Source organism: Dendronephthya gigantea, unplaced genomic scaffold (assembly GCF_004324835.1).
Source record: "Dendronephthya gigantea isolate DGI-Jeju-01 unplaced genomic scaffold, DenGig_1.0 000505F, whole genome shotgun sequence".
Taxonomy (NCBI): Eukaryota; Metazoa; Cnidaria; class Anthozoa; order Malacalcyonacea; family Nephtheidae; genus Dendronephthya; species Dendronephthya gigantea.
In genome coordinates this window covers 1830-23304 of record NW_021163515.1, presented here as the reverse complement: position 1 = coordinate 23304, position 21475 = coordinate 1830, and the positions used below count along the sequence as shown (strand labels likewise).

The 21475-nt window shown below is 36.1% G+C and overlaps 1 protein-coding gene and 1 pseudogene across 5 annotated transcripts; one reads left to right on the top strand and one right to left on the bottom strand.

Annotated features, from left to right (window-relative positions):
• Positions 1-52: 52 nt before the first annotated feature.
• LOC114543638 (tubulin-specific chaperone D-like) lies at positions 53-15573 on the top strand. 5 transcript variants are annotated; one of them, XM_028562536.1, is made up of 17 exons: positions 53-89; positions 352-407; positions 689-767; positions 854-912; positions 1140-1232; positions 1508-1648; positions 1866-1949; positions 2029-2133; positions 2305-2358; positions 2504-2642; positions 2744-2802; positions 2881-2931; positions 3192-3265; positions 3518-3635; positions 3703-3778; positions 15093-15148; positions 15420-15573. In XM_028562536.1, exons 7-17 carry the CDS (start codon positions 1882-1884, stop codon positions 15490-15492), a joined length of 873 nt encoding a protein of 290 aa, XP_028418337.1. In that variant the 5' UTR covers positions 53-89; positions 352-407; positions 689-767; positions 854-912; positions 1140-1232; positions 1508-1648; positions 1866-1881; the 3' UTR covers positions 15493-15573. The 5 variants fall into 5 exon arrangements, 4 of the variants coding, with proteins under 4 accessions (XP_028418337.1, XP_028418336.1, XP_028418338.1 ...); XR_003690138.1 differs by lacking the exons at positions 53-89; positions 352-407; positions 689-767; positions 15093-15148; positions 15420-15573 and adding exons at positions 11577-11972; positions 12211-12396 and having other exon boundaries at positions 858-980; XM_028562535.1 differs by lacking the exons at positions 53-89; positions 352-407; positions 689-767 and having other exon boundaries at positions 858-980.
• A 478-nt stretch (positions 15574-16051) lies between these two features.
• On the bottom strand, positions 16052-21007 carry LOC114543643 (annotated as a pseudogene).
• Positions 21008-21475: the final 468 nt, after the last annotated feature.

Sequence of the window (21475 nt, the reverse complement as noted above, 5' to 3'; positions counted from 1 at the left end):
GATTGATATATAGGAGCTTAGAGGATACACTTGGTGCTTCTTGTATTGGTGCTTCTTGTATTGGTGCATTGGAGCAGATCATACCCAAGGTATAGCACGCAATTCAGCCTTATAGGCTGCTATGTGTTATCTTAATTAAATCTATCTATCTATCTATCTATCTATCTATCTATCTATCTGTCCAAGTACTTATATTATATAAATATTTTTATTTCCCACCTGATAATTTAATGTTAATACCTGCATTCCCTTTCTTTTATATCAAAGATGAAACTATTGGCAAGATCTTTCAGGTTTTGTTCATTGCAATTCTTTAATATTAACGATTAGTTTCTGTGTTTATTTCTTTAGTTTCGTGGCGATCGACCATCGATGATAACATCAGTCATCAGCAACGACCAATCCAGGTTAATTGTTTTCACTTCTGTACAAACTTTTGATGCAGTTTTTGCTTACAATGTCTCTTGTCGACGGAGCTTTATTACGTTGAACCAGGGAACTCTGTGCAACAACCTTGGGGTCGCTTTTAGCCTCTCAATCAAAAGATTCTGTCTGAAACACCCTCAAAACACCTCCGTTGTCTGATTAGATTCGTTATGGTTAATGGTTAAGAGATTATGTTTTGGTTGTGTATGAAGAAACTTTCAGAATACGGAATTCTTATTTTCACTTCTTTTTCCAACAAGAGAAAGCAGTCAGTGCATTACGTCATTTTACAACCTGTTTTTACAAAATGAAGAATGGATCTTCAGTGCCTGAACTTCAAGGTACAGTATCTTCCCTGAACAAGCCTGCTTGCAGGTTACACATTTCCCTGAGATCTCGTTTCCTGATTAAACCTGTTTTTATGCAGATTCATTGATCAACACGTACATCGAAAACTTGAGGCAATCATCAGAAACAACGAGGCAGGTAGAATCATTCATGCAAGTTCTGTCTGATCCAGTCTGGTTTACCAAAGAATCCAGAAGAATGCTTTGGTTAGTAAATGAGACTGGAATCACAAGCTCTGGTATTCGAGGCCAATCATAAAACATATTTTTTAGAGATCAAAACATTAGAAATCAACATCTAATTGACTTTACCTGATCCTTATACCTGCTATCTTCCACTCTGATATTTAGTCTTAAATAATTTAGGGAAGGATTTGCGTTGGCCTTGGGCGTACTCCCGAAGTTCATGCTTAATGGTTACCTCGCTGGGATACGCTTTGTTAGAGCGCTAATTCTGAGGTATTCTGAGTTTTGCCTTGTAATAATGGGGGTGTTTTGGGTCTTATCAGGTCATAGAGGGTCTTTTTGGAGTAACAGAGGTTCGTGAGAAAGATGCTGGGAAATTCGCACAATCCCGAGCGGACGCGTTGCACTCCCTGCGGGGTAAAAGACTTGAGACACCTTGAATTGATATCTTATCTCACCACAATGAGAGAATATCACCTTGAATTGATATCTTCATAATCACCTGACTAAATTTAAACCAATTGAAACCACAATTTGTCTAATTTCAGTATTGCTGAGACTGTCGGTGTTAAAAGAGAAGGGGAAAGCAATAGTGTTATCAATGAGTCTATCCTCACGCGACTCTTTCACTGTTGTTTTAAAGCTATGAATGATTACACGATCGACAGCTGAGGTGATGTTGGATCGTGGTAAGTCATTATGTAGTTTGAACTGGTCGAGAACTGTTTATAACCGGAGTGAGGTTCTATCCTGAGGTTATATCCTGAGGTATTAACACCGGATCAATAAGAGATGATCCTTTCTGGACCTCCTTTAGAAAACTGAGGGAGAAATCCAGGATAATTAAGTTGGTTTCCTTTTTTAGGAATGAGAAATGATCTTTACTAAACGATGTTATAACTTTAGGTCCCGCAAGGCGGCCATGACATGTTTATCAAAACTCATACTAGTTGTAACTGGGACGGATTCCGAACTTCTCTCTAAAGAGACGTGAGTATGTTGTCTGTATTTCATCAGAATCCCCACGCTGATTCTCAAAAGATCTCTGGCTTCCTCTCAACCTCTCTAGTTGCAATGAAATGATGTGTTGTCTGCTAAAACAATGCAGTGAAAAAATCGATCATACGAGAGCACATGCCGGAGAAATATTCCTGAAACTTATTCACAAAGAGAAGTAAGTATTTCGGGCAATCTTTAAATCTTCACTTGGGTTCAATGAATTCTCTGTTCTCCTCCTTCTCATTAGAGGTTCTTTGATGTTTGTGTTTACCAATCTTAAACAATCCCGTCTTCATTTGTTAATGCGAAACCCACAACATTAACACTGCTGTTTTATTTCTCACAGTCCTGTTATTCCAAGAATTCCTGAACACAAGCTCCTGTGTGACATATTTCCAAGGTATAGCAAAGTTAATAGTTTGCATCATTTTAATATTTACCTCGCTACGTCTTCACTGAGCTCACGATAGAGCTAGATTAATATCCACTCGTTCAACTCTTTCTGTGAATTTGATAGTTGATTAAACCAGAGTCTTTTATTCTAGAAAAGATTCTGAGAATTTAAATTGGGGTGCCGCCGCTGAAGTTTTCCGGAAAATTTCGCAGTTATTGGAAATACCGTGCCACCAATATGCCGTACTGAGTGGTATAATACTCAGCGCTGGTGGTCTTAGTGAGTCTTTGGTAAGTACACGACTTTCTTACAAGTTTTTCCAGTGATTTTAAAAGCCTGTGGTTAACTTACTGTATTAGAATTATGGTATAACATTTCATCTCTTTCGTAGATACGACAGGCTGAGATCTCGTTAGAAAATTTCCTCGGAAGACTATCTGCAAGACGAGAGTAAGTCGTATTTTAATATCTCACCTCCGGCTTTCGTTTCTTAATCTTTATGGTGGAAAAATGTTGTTTCATTTGTAGGAATGAATTGATCGATCATCTCTACAAAGTTAAACTTTGTCATTGGGACATGTAAGTCTGTGTGCATGACTTTTGTGTACTGTAAATCATCACAATACTTGTTCTAGTTGTTTTACAATGCTTGTTTCCAGTTGTACGTTGCAGCTAAAGTGTTTGTACTTTTTCCGGAAATAATAATCCGCATGTTTTCTTTCGTAAAACAAAATATCTCTGGGAAAGAAAATGATCATAAAGTTGACTTCATCCCGACCTTATAAAACTTTAGCTTTTTAATGGTGCAGTTGCAAACTCTGTTGTATTTTTGTTTTTAGTGCTGTCAGGGAACTCGTATCCAAAGCTTTGTTTAATCTTACTGTCCGAGATCCAGTGATGATGGCGGAAGAAGGTAATATGCTTCGCTGAGAGAGAAATGTAAAATCGTTCTGAAGTTATGAAGAAGACGATTAACTAGGAGGGAGGGAGGGAGGAAGGCACTTTGTGGGGCGAGTAGGGGTGTGGGGCAACCCCTCGAAGAATAACGGGAGGATAGAACAGATTGTGAAGGAGATTGACGCTTGACAGAAAGGGGGAGAGTCATCTCGTCAAAGAATAAATGTATCAAGTTTATCCTTCAATAACTTGTGTTTTCCGTTCACAGTTCTTCCTGCAATCTTACCTCAGACCGTTGGCTTGGATCTTCACGCTAGGCACGGCAGCGTCTTATGTGCAGCTGAAATAACGCATGCCTTGTATCGCTACGGTGTTGAAAACAACAGGTGCGTCTCGGCTTTTACCTTCCTGTTCTTGATGAAGAAATATCATTATTTATTGATTGATATATAGGAGCTTAGAGGATACACTTGGTGCTTCTTGTATTGGTGCTTCTTGTATTGGTGCATTGGAGCAGATCATACCCAAGGTATAGCACGCAATTCAGCCTTATAGGCTGCTATGTGTTATCTTAATTAAATCTATCTATCTATCTATCTATCTATCTATCTATCTATCTATCTATCTATCTATCTATCTATCTATCTATCTATCTATCTATCTATCTATCTATCTATCTATAGATTGTTGGCATTTAGCACAATCATGTAAAATTTGATTTTTTCCTTAAATTTTAGTTCTGTAGTGTCTAATACCGTCTTAAAATGTAAAACTGTGTGTAACCAATATCTACTTTGTGTTTATTCGTTGTGAAATATCCGTTTTTGCTTTTAAAACTACTGCATCAATTTTATTGTCCCAAATGCCAAGCTGAAAATAGATGTCCATGGTATTTTGCATAACTGTGGTATTCGGCGCAACTGCATGCTATTCCTTTTGGCATTTGGCGCAATCTTCATATTTTTGTCTCAAATACGGACTTTGAAACTTATTACTCTATGAGGCTATGTTAAATTAAATAATCTTTTTTCCTCTAAAGTCACGCACAGAAACAAAAGATCGTGAATATAAATGTGCTTTGCAAAAGGTGCTTAGAGAGCGAAAATAAAAGCAACAAATATTTTTTTACGTAGTCGTAACAATCATATGGTAACATGTTGGTAATTTACAATAATAAATCTGTTTGTCATGAGTCACAACAAATCTGCTCGGAGTTCGACCCCCGCCTTCTGAATTCATACGCTCTACGCACAGTCGTTTAAATTCTTATATTCAAATATGAATTTCTAGATTATTACCTTTCTGCATCATAATTATACTTTTTCTATATTAGCATGAACAAAATTGTTATCTTTGCGTTATTTGCATCATTAGAAGGCAGCGTTTAATGAAACTGCGGTTACAACGAGACTGGGACTGTCCGGAAAATATGTGACGCTCTTTTAGCCATTTTTTGATAACCAATAAAAGACCTCCAATGAAAAAATTACAAAAGTGCGCATTTTCAGTCGTATTTGTAGCTCTAAAATTGTTTTCTTACTCACGAAACAAGGTAATGCATATAACCCCTTACACACTTTTAATTGAGAGCACAAGTATTACCTCTTGGGATTGTCTCTCAACCTCGTTCCCAGGGTCTTTTGGGACTTTATGAGAAGAAGAGGAAATCACCACCAGAATCAAGGTAAAAGGCCCTGGGAACGAGGTTTGGATTGTCTCTGCCACCTGGCCCAGTGGCGTCGCCAGCTTGATAAGTGTGGGGACTTATTTATATATTCGTGTTTTACATTATTCATTTCTTTTCAAATTGATTGTTTTATCGGTCTGTCAACATGAATATATGAATATGTCCACCCCACTTATCGATGCTGGCGATGCCATTGACCTGGCACAAGCTTAAATTGCATATAATTACTGGATAAACTTCTCGATTCAAAGATTTATTTAAGCCTTCACTGTTTATAACCAAAGCATGGTATATATCCCAAATAATAATATTCACAACGAAATTGTTCTTTAGATTGCTTAATTATTGATCCTCCATAATTATATGTGATTTAATTATATTCTATTGTAATTATATGTAATTAATTTAGTTTGGCTTGATACAGTTCGTCAAATTTTTTTTATTCATATTTTAAACAGAGCTATTAGGCATCTAAATGCTTTGCTAGAAGGCTAAAAGTTAATAATATACTTTGCAGGAAATATATCTAAATCGAAAATCTATTCAGAACTTTTCTCTGACACCCGTTATTATGGCAACAGAGACGTTTTGCAATGGCCGCAAAACAGGGTTTAATGGTGTTTATATCGCAAACGAGTTCAGTGACCCCAATTTTTTTTTGCAATAAACATTTACACTATAGATGCTTTATCTCTAAAAAGTTTTTTAAAATTCCGTCAAGTCTGTTTAAAAAACGTTATTTTGGCTTATTAAAAATTTCCCCAAAATTTTCGTAAAAATTTTTTAAAACGTTTTTATAGATAAAGCATGTAAAGCGTAAATATTTCATGTCAAAAAAATGGGGGTCACCGAACTCGTTTAAGATATAAACACAATTAAACCCTGTTTGGCAGCCATCTGCAAAGTATATTAACTTTCAGCCTCAAAAAACTGGGCTTTTTAAATTTTTTTTAAAAAACTCTCCCCACCTATACCTGCTTCTTGATTGGTCGATCAGATACCAACATTGCACATGTATTATTATCATTACTAATCATAGATGTGTTATTATTGTTTTCATAATGTATTTGCAACTATGATAACTGTTATATAGCAACAGTCATGTTGGTTATAAATATGATGTGATGCAATGATCTTGTCTTGTAAATTTCGGGATAACTCGTTTCGACCATTGAATAAATTCTCGCGCTTTTGCCTTTTATACTTTTCACTTTTTGTTAACCATGCAGCCTTTTCCTTTCCATACTTATTATGGGTATTTATACAAGCGAAAATAGGACGTAGACCTTCAAGGAATGTACCAATTTTCCTAAATATAAAATTATTATACGTACGGCTTATAATAAAGACGAACTTCGATTCTAAACTATGAGCCGCGGCCTATAAAAATCGCAAATAATATTTATGATCTTTGCAACTTATCAGTTTAAAGGAGTATATTTGCTGTTTAAAAGCCTTAATAATACATGGTCTGTTTGCTCTAACAAGCTTTAATTCTAGTCGCAAATAAGCTCTACGTATTTATACGAATCTTTAACTTGTTTAGGTAGCGGCTTGTTCACTGTTTAAGGGTTCTATTATGCCCCCTGCATGTGCGATCAGTCAGTTTCTTTTATGTTGGACGACAAATAATTTTGTCTACAACTAACCTATAGTTTGGTTGTAGGGACAATTCTGACGACGTATATTCTGCGCAAACAACATCCTCTCTTGGTTAACCACAATCCAGCCTGATAACTTCCTGGCATGGTTTCTTTGCATGTGATGGTTCAGAGTATTTCCCAATAGTCTGAATGACTTGTATTCCTGTTCCTATACAATTCTTATTATATACTTATCTATAAAACTCTCTTCTCTTAGAGTGCTTGGAAGTTGATTACCTGTTGTATTCCAGTAAACTAGATGCAACTACTGCTGCCCTATTTAATTTCTCCTAAACATATTTATTATGGCCAAAATTTAGTGGCTAAGTCACTGGCCTTTTCTCTGCTATTGTTAATCAGACCTCATGTAAAACCATGTTTTAACATTAAATGTATAGCTAGAACTTATATGACTGATTCAAGGGAATTATGTGTGCTTTTTAATGAACATGATTCATGTCTTGTAATTTTAAGGGATAACCCATTTCGACCATTGACGGAATTCTCCACATTTGCCTTATAATATTTCTAACATTGTTTTAACCAAAGATTTTGAGGTTTCGTGTTTTGCAAAAAGCTCACTTATTTGATATTTCTCGTTCATTCTGTGCGAAATGACGTGGCATATATGCAAAATTTTTGTGCTAAATGCCGTACTGTTGTGCCCAAGGCCATATTATTGTGCCAAATGCCACCACATTGTGCCAAATGCCATTGTATTAGGAGCATAGATTATCCTAGTTTAGATTTATCAATTGAAATAATTTTAGAATGTTTATAGCCCTTCCAATTCTACTTGCTATCAATACAACCCTATAGTTTTGTTCATGACGTATATTTGCACAAAAGATTCCTCTCCTTCTGGGTAACCGCAATCAGCCCCCATACTGTAAGCCGTAATTAAATTTCCGTTCACTGGAAAGTTCCCTCTGTTTTTTTCCGATGTTGTCAGAAGTTCGTATTTGCTGATGTTTTAAATGTATTCTTGTTTATTTTTCTCTGACGCATTATACAATTCCAAATAGCTACTGTATGATATGTACTGATATAGCATCTGACAATATTCTTATTTACTGATCTTAGTGGGGCCGGTTGTATGAAAGCCGGATAGCGCCATTTACCGGATAGTGGTTTTCTCAATCGCTTTAAAATCGCCCGTTGTTTGCTATAACTTTGATTAAACCTTAGTATTCCTAAATCGAGTATCCTTTTCAATAATTGCTGGTTCCAAAAATGAAATTTTATCACTTTTCAAGCATTTTTAAAACGGTTGAAAAAATCATTATCTGGTGGATAGCGCTATCCGGCTTTCATACAAGCGGCCCCTGATCTATAGTATACTTACTGCTTATACTATAATTAACAGCACTCTATACGTATGCATTTATCTGTTTGCGGATTATTTAAAATTCTCTCCCCATAGACGTGTTTAGAAGTCGATTAGCTGTTGCATTTTCGGTTCAGATGAAACTAGCTGCTGCCCTAAGTTACAGAACCGCTCCACGTTTTGCCGATCTGCGGCCGGTTGTATCAAGGCCGTTAAACGGCGGATAAGTCAAAATAACTCTCTTGAATGAATCAACTTGAATATTATGCACTGAATATGTAGTTGAAAACAATATCTTTGTATTAAGGTTAAAAACATTTAGTTTGCTTGTTGAATAAAGCGATAGACTGGCTTTCTATTTTGAACTTAACCATGCACCGTTTAAGCTAAACGGGCTTGATACAACCGGCCCCTGCAGATTTTTTACAACTGCTGATTTTTATAGTATCCGGATTTAACATAATCCTATATTTAATATTAAGACAAACCATGTCTATATCTATTTAGACTCTGCCCTAAGGTTCGAATAGAGACAACTTCGCAATAAGTTTATGCAAAGCGCTAATTAAAATAAGATCGTCTATTTTCGCAGCGATTTGCGTCTTATAGTTTAGACATACACAAGTAACTACGGAATTTGTGAATGAAGTATTTGCATGCTTACATTATAGGGATTAAGATCAATTGCATTTCCATTATGCCCTTTAAATTTGAGAGTGATGACAGTTGAGAGAAAGGGCTATTTGGTGTTTACAAATTTAACAAGCTTCTTTAATTACAGTGAAATATATATTAGAGTTTCTATTTAGTTTACCATTTCAGTAAAAGCGGCATTCCTGAATCACGGTAGCACTAGGCTACTATAGAATGCGCTAGCCAATGTTTTAAGGCATATCAGTAAAAGATTGATTGTCAATTAACATACAAACATCAATGGCCGAGGGTGATCGTTAAATGTGCGTGTGTGTGCTAAAATTCATGTTAACAGACCGTAAAAAAGAACAATTTGAAAAGAAACAAATAAACCTGAACTTGAAAATATTAACAGTACAGTAGCCCCCCCCCCCCCATTTAACGATGTTCCACAGCCAGTACTGAACATACTATAGTATTTAGATTGTAATTAAAAACCACTCAAAAGTTATGACCCTATTAACGCATATTATGAAACAATCTGTTGAGTCAAACCATTTAAATTCATTAACGCGCAATAAAAACATACATACCGCAACACAAAAATATATGCTATTTCGCACGCATTTTCAAATTTCAAACACAATATATAATGCACAAAAAGCTTACAAAGTCAGCTTTATTTCATTAATATATTGAAATCAAAACTGAAGATGGATCTTTTCTGAGCAAATGCATGTCATTAAACTACAATAATTTCCAGCATGTAATTTAGAAGCAGTTATTTTGCGCAATGTTATATTCAATTATTTTAAGGAACAACAACAAACTTCCTTAAGAGTTAAGTGAGACTCTGGCCTTTTCTCTGCTATTGTTAATTAGACCTGATATAAAACCATGTTTTGACATTAAATGTATAGCTAGAACTTATATGGCTGATTGTGCCCAATGCCATATTATTGTGCCAAATGCCACCACATTGTGCCAAATACCACCACATTGTGCCAAATGCCATTGTATTAGGAACATAGATTATCCTAGTTCAGGTTTATCAATTGAAATAATTTCATACAGTTTTTAGAATGTTTATTGCCCTTCCAATTCTACTTGCTATCAATACAACCCTATAGTTTTGTTCCTGACGTATATTTGCACAAACGATTCCTCTCCTTCTGGGTAACCGCAATCAGCCCCCATACTGTAAGCCGTAATTAAATTTCCGTTCACTGGAAAGTTCCCTCTGTTTTTTCCGATGTTGTTAGAAGTTCGTATTTCCTGATGTCTTAAATGTTGTATTCTTGTTTATTTTTCTCTGACGCATTATACAATTCCAAATAGCTACTGTATAATATGTACTTATATAGCATCTGACAATATTCTTTTTTACTGATCTATAGTATAATTACTGCTTATACTATAATTTTGACTTAACTATCCACCGTTTAACTTTAAGTTAAACGGGCTTCATACAAACGGCCCCGGTGCTCTATACGCATGCATTTATCTGTTTGCGGATTATTTAAAATTCTCTCCTTCTAGACATGTTTAGAGGTCGATTAGCTGCATTTTCGGTTCAGATGAAACTAGCTGCTGCGCACTACGTCAAAGAACCGCTCTAAGTTTTGTCGATCTGGGGCCGGTTGTATCAAGGCCGTTTATTTTAACGGTGGATAAGTCAAAATTAACAACTCTTGAATGAGTCAACTTGAATATTATGCACTAAATATGTAGTTGAAAACAATATCTCGATATTAAGGTTTAAAAACAATTAGACTGATTTAGTGAATAAAGCAATAGACTGGCTTTCTATTTTGAGCTTAACCACCGTTTAAGCTAAACGGGCTTGATACAACCGGCCCCTGCAGATTTTTTACCACTGCTGATTTTTATAGTATCCGGATTTAACATTATCCTATACTTAATATTAAGACAAACCATGTCTATATCTTTTTAGACTCTGCCCTAAGGGTCGAATAGAGACAACTTTGCAATAATTAAGTTTATGTGAAGCGCTAAGATTGTCTATTTCGTCTTATAGTTTAGACATACACAAGTAACTACGGAATTTCTGAATGAAGTATTTGCATGCTTACATTATAGGGATTAAGATCAATCGCATTTGCATTACGCCCTTTAAATTTGAGAGTGATGACACTTGAGAAAAAGGACTATTTGGTATTTACAAATTTAACAAGTTTCTTTACAGTGAAATATATATATTAGAGTTTCTATTTAGTTACCATTTCAGTAAAAGCGGCATTCCTGAATTACGGTAGCACTAGGCTACTATAGAATGCGCTAGCCATTGTTTTAAGGCATATCAGTAAAAGATTGATTGTCAATAAACATACAAACATCAATGGCCGAGGGTGATCGTTAAATGTGCGCGTGTGTGTGCTAAAATTCATGTTAACAGACCGTAAAAAAGAACAATTTGAAAAGAAACAAATAAACCTGAACTTGAAAATATTAACAGTACAGTAGCCCCCCCATTTAACGATGTTCCACGGCCAGTACTGAACATACTATCGTATTTAGATTGTAATTAAAAACCACTTAAAAGTCATCACCCTATTAACGCATTTTATAAAACAATTTGTTTAGTCAAACCATTTAAATTAATTAACGCGCAATAAAAACATACATACCGCAACACAAAATTACGTGCTATTTCGCACGTATTTTCAAATTTTAAACACAATACAAAAAGCTTACAAAGTCAGCTTTATTTCATTAGCATATTGAAATCAAAACTGAAGATGGATCTTTTCTGAGCAAATGCATGTCATTAAACCGCAATAATTTCCAGCATGCAATTTAGAAGCAGTTATTTTGCGTAATTTTATATTAAATTATTTTAGGAACAACAACAAACTTGCTTAAGAAAACACCAAAACAATTATTCTTAATTCTTAATTCCAAAATAATTAGTTTGTTTAAACATATCTTGTTAACACTTTTTACATGTGCATCTTAAATTATATGGGTGTCTCTACACAAGTAACTGATATAAAAAAATTTTCACTATCTTTTTAAGGAACGGGGCCAGCAAGTCTGTCCTGGGATGAGCGTACTTACAAATGCGGTGTGATTTATTTGGAGAAACTAAGACCTGCTGTTGCAAATAACAATTCGTTTCTTCAGCAAAAAGGCAAAAAAGAAAAAGAACCACTCTTCTTCTTGACAGTGAGAGGGAATCCTCTACCTTCCTCGCAGATTTCAACCAGGGTTACAAAGGTGGTTAAAATGCTTGACCCGTCTATTTCTGGAACTGTTACTGGAAAACGAATACGAAAGTCGGCGGTGTCCCGCCATAGACAAGTTGCTGAATCAGGCAAATCTGGTGGTCTTTCCAAGCATGAACTTGCCCGGCAAATGTCTCATTCCACATCGACCGCTGAAGGACACTACGCCATGAGAGATGCAGTAAAAGGTAATTAATTTTTTTGTTATTTCATGAATAGGGAATCTTCCTTTTAAAAACTAAGATGGGACATAGAAAGAAACAGTTCAAAACCTGTAGTTTAATTAAGACGTTTCTAGTAGTCGTTTATGTAACAAGCAGTTTTCACAGTAAGTTTGCATATTAACATATTATTCAAATCACATATGGAAGTTGCCATATTTTTTCTTGCATAAATCACTCTGATGAAATCGTTTCTTTTCCCAAGGTCGTGCAAAAGTATCAAATTTTCTACGATATGTCGCCACAACTACCCCTGAAAAAGGTGTTGAAAAACATCCAGGAGAAAATGAGCCAAAATTTATTGAACAAAGCCCTGAAAAAAGTCCGGAAGACAGTCATTCGAGTCCAGAAAAAAGTCCGGAAAAAGTGGAGGGAAGAAGTCCTGAAAAAAGTAAGATACTGGCTGAAAACAGATAGGGACTGTAATAATAGCTACCGGTATATTAAATGTGATCCATAAACACAAATAATTTAGTTCTACATTGCTTTGAATGACGTTTGAATGGTGATTGTGTTGTCCCTTTTTTATTTTCTTATACCTCAATCTCTTTGTCTCAGAAAAACGTTTGATGCAACAACAATGGAGGCCTGTTAAACGTGCGAAAATATCGCCAAAGAAACCTTTGCGAAGTGTGCGAATGCAACTGGCATGTAAGTCTTGAGTGTGTGATTTGTATGATAGGAAAATAATTTGTTCCTCTGAATTCCAAAAGCTCAATTCTCTCGTATTTTCCCCAACCAATGAATGCTTAACCTAATCAGTTTCTCAATTATTTCGTACTGTAGCAAGGCGGTTTAGTCCAAAAAAAAGTCCAAAGAAGAAAATATATTTTTTGGCAAAAGAGACAGCAGCAGTTTTACAGGCGACAATAGACCTCCAACGTAAAGAAAATCTCAGCGATGACGCTATTTGGAAATGTATTATCAATGACAAGGTCTGCAAAGAGTTAGGACTTACAGAAAAGTACAGCCAAATACAGCTTATAAATAAAGTAAAACGCTGCGATAGGGACGGGAAATATGCTAATTTCAAGTGAACATCATGTAATACAACTTAATAGGATAATAATTACGTGATGCGTTAGAGAATAGCTACCTTCACTCAGCTAATCAGCGGCCAGTATTTGCATGCTTTATATATCTCTCATAGTGTAGGGAATTCATTAAATTCCATTTAATTATTTTAGAGTGGTCTGATTACGATAAATGAAACTGGGAGCCAAAGGCCCCTGGTGATCTTTTACCTAATTCTCGGGATTCTATATATCTCATGGAGACGTGATTATTCTGTAACCATTACTTAGTCATGATCTTACGACAACGTGCCTTTAAGAGGTGTGACAGGGGACTTTCATTTGCAAGTGATTTTTCCTAATTTACAAATAGGCCTATGAACAACTTGCTTTTAGTTTAAAAGAAGTTGAATTTACTTTACCAGGTTGTAATTACCGATGCAATTTGTAACAATTAAAGCATTTCTTGTTTTTTAGTAAAAAATAAAAAAGCACTTAAAGTTAAATGCTAATGTTTTGTTTTGACTATTTTTAAATTCAGTTTACTAGGATCGCTTGTGACAAAGTTCGTTGTGGTCAGAACGAAGTTTTCAAAGTAAGATATATTCAAGCCAAATCTTGAATAGTTCTTGTATGGAATATAAATGTTGTTTGAGATTTTTAAATCGTAAAGAAGCATAACATCTTCCACTTCCAAAGCATCTTCTAAAAACATTGCTAAAATAGCCATCTGGTATTCAGCTCTGTTCATGTTTACAAAATTAGTACTGTGTTCGTAGTCGTATAACTTTGACAGAACTGCTAAATTCAAAGATCCTGCTGCACGAAGACTTAAGACGAAGACTACTATTCCCAGTCTACCTCGGCCAAAACAAGTCTTCCTCTTCGTACTTCCTTTCCTTGCTCAAACTCGCTTGTACCTGTTCTGAAACAATAATTTTTCAATACCCACAGGCATTCGATATTGAAACAGCAAAATAAAAAAACGCATTTTTAAATGTAGTGAATTGGTTTAAACGAGTATATTGAAAGTAAACTTTTATCCACAAACTTAGGTAATTAGATACTATATACATGCATGAGGTAGGGAACAGCATCGCAGCCAGGGCTGTAACTAGAACGATAATTGGAAGGGTGAATTATTCATATATTCAGTTCTGCCTGACGGATTTCGATTCTAAGCTATTTCGCTTAAAACGAAATACATACTAAAAAGTAAGGAATGGTAATCCACAGCATAGAAGGGGGAGGGAACAATTAAAAGTTTTGAAAAAATCAGTTAAAAATGTAAACACCATGAATAGAGTGAGAAAGTTCAAACAGGGTAAAAACTAGGACTAAAAAAAAGTGATAACCTTCACAATGCAGTAAAAAACAAGGTTGAGGTAAAAGCAAAAATGGCCGTAAGAATATTTAAAAAAATGCAAAAAAGGATGAAAAATAAAATACAGGGATTAAACAACTGTATAAAAAACAGTTATATACAAGAAAAGCCTCAATTAGTAAAAAGAGAGTGAATACTGGGGTGATAAGAATACAAACCAATAAGTATATAAAAACATCGAAAAGCAGTAAGAAACAGGAAAAAATGGAACCAATTTCAGATTCCCCTAAATGACATGGCATTTTGCACAACATAGTGCCAAATACCATCAAATTGTGCTAAATACCATAGCAATTGTGCTTATTGCCATAAAATTTGTGCTAAATGCCATGGTATTTGGCACAATGTTAGTATTGTGCCAAATACCATGGAGATTATGCCAAATGCCATAGTCATTATGCCAAATGCCATGGCATTTAGCACAATGATAATGCCAAATGCCATGAAATTATGCCAAATGCCAACCAACAATCTAACTATCTATCTATCTATCTATCTATCTATCTATCTATCTATCTGTCCAAGTACTTATATTATATAAATATTTTTATTTCCCACCTGATAATTTAATGTTAATACCTGCATTCCCTTTCTTTTATATCAAAGATGAAACTATTGGCAAGATCTTTCAGGTTTTGTTCATTGCAATTCTTTAATATTAACGATTAGTTTCTGTGTTTATTTCTTTAGTTTCGTGGCGATCGACCATCGATGATAACATCAGTCATCAGCAACGACCAATCCAGGTTAATTGTTTTCACTTCTGTACAAACTTTTGATGCAGTTTTTGCTTACAATGTCTCTTGTCGACGGAGCTTTATTACGTTGAACTCTGTGCAACAACCTTGGGGTCGCTTTTAGCCTCTCAATCAAAAGATTCTGTCTGAAACACCCTCAAAACACCTCCGTTGTCTGATTAGATTCGTTATGGTTAATGGTTAAGAGATTATGTTTTGGTTGTGTATGAAGAAACTTTCAGAATACGGAATTCTTATTTTCACTTCTTTTTCCAACAAGAGAAAGCAGTCAGTGCATTACGTCATTTTACAACCTGTTTTTACAAAATGAAGAATGGATCTTCAGTGCCTGAACTTCAAGGTACAGTATCTTCCCTGAACAAGCCTGCTTGCAGGTTACACATTTCCCTGAGATCTCGTTTCCTGATTAAACCTGTTTTTATGCAATGCTTTATGCAAAACTTGAGGCAATCATCAGAAACAACGAGGCAGGTAGAATCATTCATGCAAGTTCTGTCTGATCCAGTCTGGTTTACCAAAGAATCCAGAAGAATGCTTTGGTTAGTAAATGAGACTGGAATCACAAGCTCTGGTATTCGAGGCCAATCATAAAACATATTTTTTAGAGATCAAAACATTAGAAATCAACATCTAATTGACTTTACCTGATCCTTATACCTGCTATCTTCCACTCTGATATTTAGTCTTAAATAATTTAGGGAAGGATTTGCGTTGGCCTTGGGCGTACTCCCGAAGTTCATGCTTAATGGTTACCTCGCTGGGATACGCTTTGTTAGAGCGCTAATTCTGAGGCTTGCTCTCGTAATCTAGCTTCCCCCTCGTTGTTCCAGTGGTTCTGGCGCCCCAATTGCCATATCTCGTATATATATATGATTTCTATCTTTTAGAAAGCGGAAATGAAATTATTTAGACGGAAATGAATGATCTAAATTCCATATGCATGCAGTGGTAAAGATATTTTGTTTGTGAATATAGGCAATTATACGTAGGCAGCCAAAAACTTTCTTCGGCATGTAACCTTAGATCCGTTAGTCCCCTTTTAATTTTAATATTTTACAATAAACTGAAGGATATTTATATAAAGTATGAAAGGTTAGTACATACCTCAGTAACAACCATAAAGCTCAATACGCATACATATGTTGACATGCCAAGACACTGGATGTATACGAATATAACGAGCAGTGATTGGTGGAGACAGAACATTCTTCACAATATACGAGTCATAATTCCCATCAAATATCTAAATAAAAGGTCAAAACTGAATATATACTGATGCAATTTCTAAAAAATATAAAACCGGACCACCGATACAGTACTGTACATTTAATGACAAACACCAGACATATACTTTTACATGCCCTTGTCCAGTATGCGAATGTCTTCAGAATAATTGATTTATTGTTTTGGAAAAAATTAGATGATTAACTTCATTTTTCACATCGTTCAAGTTGACAAGTTGAAGTTTCTGACTGGAAATCTTTCCCCGTTAAAAATCTACGCAACTCTAGCAAAAAGGTTGAGATCACATTGTGCCTACGTATATCATCCGCATCAATAAACGCTTTTATGACATTTGAGCAGGTAAATGATTTAGATAAAATTCAAATGCACGCGGGCCAGTTGTTCGAAAGGCGTTTAGCTTAAACGGTGGATAAGTCAAAGTTTAAAAATATACTGCCATACATCTTGTGGATGACTGAAACTACATCTTATGCATTTAATATGTACTTCCATTGACAATTAAACTATTTTCATCGAAATATCTCAGCTCAGTTGTTCAATTACTCAATAAATAGAGTTTTATTTTCCATTTTGAACTTATCCACCGTTTAAGCAACGCCTATCGAACAACCGGCGCAAGGGCAAAGTAATTCATGACATTGTTAAAAACTCACTTTGGGGGCAAATGAATACTTTATAGAATACGCCCAATATAAATGTGAAATATTATTATTATTATAAAATTCCGACAAAACTACCGATTTCCCAAGTATAGGGGAAGTTCCTAGCACGATGCCGAAATTTTCGCCACTGCGTCTATTTTCTGCACAAGACATGTTTTAGGTACGGCTTCAAACAATCCCTTAAACTCGATCATTATTTTTCTGATAGCTTCTGCAGTTAAATTAATTAGAAAACCCAAAAATTACTCATATTCACTAGAAAAATAAGTAAATAGAATATTTAAATATTATAATCTTAGAAAATTATTGACTTATCAAACACTTATTGACTGTATAGTTATTTTATGCGCCCTGCAGTGGAATAATTCTTACCTTATCAACACCTCCATCTTTGTAAGACTCGTACGTTTTTCCATTTAAACTATGCTTCACAGAATAAGTCTTCACCCAACAATTAGGACTATATCCTCCCTGAGTGGCAATCCCTGAGACAACTTCCTTCTTGCCAAGATCAACCTGTATCCACTGGTTCGTGTCGTTTACTCCTGCTCTCCATCCACCACTGTTGTACAATCGTCCATAAGCTGCTGAGTGACTTGTTGACCAATTACTCGAAGAAGTCAATTGAGAATCTTTAACTTTTTTATTATCTTCCACGCCAAGTGTCTTTTCACCAGCTTTACAAGGAATGGTATTCACTAGAGAGTATTATAAAAACCTTAATTTAACTGATGCCGGTGAAACGAATCCCGCTTGGCTCAAACGTTATAATCTAAATTGAGTAAAATGCTTATTTATTGTTCGGTTGTGCTCTTATGTCAGTCATGCATGGTACGTGTGTCAATGTCTTATGTCAGTCATATATGTGTCAGGAAACACGGACAAAGAATAATTGTTATGTTGCACAAAGAACAGAGAGACAAAACTGATTACCATATTTGATCGAGATCTGACCAATCATAGATTAGCGTTCATTATGTAACTACGGTATCATCAAAATAACTATGAATTACAAAATAGGGAAACTGATTTGACTATCCCTAAAGCCAAGAGCGAATATCTTAAAAAAACCTTTAAGTATAGTGCAGCTGTAATATGGAATTCGCTCTCTACAGATGCAAAGCTATCAACTACTTTAAGTGCTTTAAAAGGCATCTTGAAGCCTAGTTTGATCAATAACTATATTATCAAAGGCCTTCTAAGAAACCTTCCGGAAAGTATGAAAGTAGAACGGGTAAGATGTGTAAAATTTTTTGACCATAGCGATGTGGAAGTTTACAAGAGCGCAATAGAAGATGAAATTAATCCACCACCTTACACTGTAGCCCCTGCAGAACAATAAACTGCAGAAGAAGAGGGGAAGGCTGATGGTTTAGGAGAGGGAAGATACCCTACTCGTGTCCGAAATAAACCAGCATATTTAAGTGAATATGTAGTAGAAAGCATGATAGATGATACGACTAAGCTTACAGTGGAATGCTGTTACAGATTGAATGATTGGCCTATTTCTTATTCAGAGGCTGTAAGAGCAACTGATTCAGTCCAATGGAAAAAGCCCATGGACGAGGAGTTTGCTTCTTTAGTAAATAATGGCACATTTACACTTACTGAGTCACCCCCTAAACGTGTGATAATAGGCGGCAAATAGGTGTACACAATCAAAACCGGCATAAACAATGAGGAGACGCTTAAGGCTAGGTACGTAGCTAAGGGTTTCTCCCAAACCCCGGGTGTTGATTATCATGAGACGTTCGCATCGACTGCCCGGATGAGCTCAATCCGTGTATTAGTTCAACGCACAGTACATGAAAATATGCAAGTGCATCAAATGGATGTCAAATCGGCTTACCTAAACGCGCCTATTGACTACGACATATATGTCGAGCAACCAAAGCGTTATGAAAAGATGGTAAGAACGAAGAAAAGCTTGTTTGCAAATTAAATAAGTCGCCTTAAACGGAGTGGTAGAAATTGGAATGAAACATTACATGACCACTTGACCAGAGACGGGTTTAGTCAATCCTTTGCAGACCCTTGTGTATACATGAAGTTTGTTGATGGGAATAGAAACAAATGTATCATACTGATAATTTGGGTGGAAGACTTAATATATTCCGCAAGCAACTCAACCGTATTGAAAAGCGTGAAAAAAGTTTGTGTAATGCAATTCAAAATGAAAAACCTAGGCGTTTTACACTGGTTTTTAGGGACTGAATTTAAATGTTCCGATCACGTAATAGAAATAAATCAAAGCCGCTATGTTGAAAAAGTGTTGACAAAATTTGACGTGACAAAATTTAACGTGAGAAATGAATGCATGGGCATGGAGTCACCTGACTTAGAGAATCCAAATTTGAATAGGCAGATAGTTGGGAGTTTAATAGTTATACATTATGACTGGCATTAGGCCAGACTTATGTCATATTGTTACAAACTGTCTCCGTACATGACCAGACCAACGGTTGCCTCACTTAATGCAGCTAAGCACGTCTTGAGATATCTAAAAGGAACACCTCATTTAAGTTTAAAGTTCAGTAGGAGTGAGGACTCCTTAGAATTGATAGGATACAGTGATTCAGATTCGGGAAGAAACGTTAGCGATAGAAAGAGTATATCCGGATACGGTTTTCTGCTGTCAGAGGGTGGACCCCTGGTATCCTGGAAGAGTGAGATGCAGCAGAGAGTAGCACTTTCGACTTGTGAGGCAGAAGGTAAATTTCTAAAGAGTTTGTGCAACGATATAGGCATACTCCAAAATAACAACAACATGCACGATGGTTAATGCTCATAACCAAGGCGCGATCAAATTAGCGAAGAATCAAGTTTTTGACAAGAGATCCAAGCCCATAGATATAAGGTACCATTTCATCAGGCATGACTGAATGCAGCGCGGCACAGTGAGCTTATTAAGGTATGTACGTTGTGGAGGTTTGCCCCAACTTCCAGTACGATTTCCTACCGTTTTCGATATTTTCGTAGAGATCTGCCGGGTTATATTTCGGTTTGTAAAGCATTTCGGGAAGCGACATGCAAAGGGTCAGTCGCATCAAGAGCTCCCGACATAAAAACTTTTGTTTACCTTCTTACTGTTAAAAGTCGTAACTGATTATTTTCAAAGCGTAACAAAATGCAACAAATCAGGGCGAAAAAGAAACGTCGCTCCTCCTGGGCTAGATTGATAAGTCTCCTATGATTAAAAGAGCAGCAGTATTTCGTTTTGAATTGCGTGAAAATAATGCTCTTACACAATAACGCGCGCCTGCGTTGCTCGCTTTTAATCCTATATGTAAAAGCGATTCGCCATCGTCCATTCCGCCCGCTCGGACGAAGTGCGCTTTGTTTTTCAGGCCTGTCACAGTCGCAGGGCCAGATTTTCTAAACCCGCTTCGCCCGCGCGGGTGAAACGAATAATATGGAGAATAGCCTTTAGGAACAGTATTGCGTGTGATTCTGACCGTGTCGAGATCAAGATTCAATTGTTGCATTGTCAGATCGACCAACAAGATTCATCAGCAGATGCCTCTCACTGAACTGATTAGTATGCGCTCTTCCGCTAGGTATTGTCGTAAATTTTTCTGGCCACGAAATAACTTATTAGGCCGAGAATCTCTAGTGTATTTTTTGAGAACGTAGAAGAAAATCTTTAATTCTGCTGCACATATTTGCAAACTTCTGCATGTATAGTGTTTTTAAATATACCTCTTGGACAACCATAAAGTTCCACTCTCAAGGAAATGCCATTGTTCCATGTCTTTGGGTGTATGCGGATATAACGAGCTGTTACAGCTGGTAATAAGACATTTGTCACAACAGAATTTCCGTCCGTATTTCCATCGAACACCTGAAAAGAAATGTTCAATGGTCGCTGTATTTTGACTATTTTATAATTTAATGGGGATCCTCTGTAATTAATTTTAATGAAAGGTTTAAATATAGGGCACCATTATTGACGTGCTGTATTATCGTGCAGTATCGTACAGTTTTAAAATGTCCTGCTGGTATTTCTTTGTGACCTCGACCAGAAACAGTACCTGAACAGTTTGTCAATGTTTGCTTAATTCAGAGCACTGATGGCGAAGAAAGTAGAGCAATAATTAAATTTCGAAAGTTTTGTTTTCCTATTAGGCGTTTTTATATATCTGAGTGTTTACTATTATAAGGAGCAGCTACTGCTTGTGATTAAACATAATATGCCCCGTTTACACTACACTCAATTTATTGGCACGGCACGGCTAAAATGGGCACCCGTACCCATTTCATCTGTACTCGGCTTTTCTTTTGGTAGCCTGAACACTAATAAAATTGGGCACGGGTGCCCATTTTAGCCGTGCCGTGCCGATAAATTCAGTGCAGTGTAAACGGGGCTATAGTCGCAACGTTTCCATTTAATTATATAAATACATGCCCT

Excerpts from the sequence above, each read along its gene's own strand:
- LOC114543638 (XM_028562536.1), top strand. The coding sequence starts at position 1,882 with ATGACATGTTTATCAAAACTCATACTAGTTGTAACTGGGACGGATTCC. Across the intron at positions 2,134-2,304 it reads AAACTTATTCACAAAGAGAA|TCCTGTTATTCCAAGAATTC; the intron begins GTAAGTATTTCG and ends TATTTCTCACAG. Across the intron at positions 2,932-3,191 it reads AAACTTTGTCATTGGGACAT|TGCTGTCAGGGAACTCGTAT; the intron begins GTAAGTCTGTGT and ends TTTTGTTTTTAG.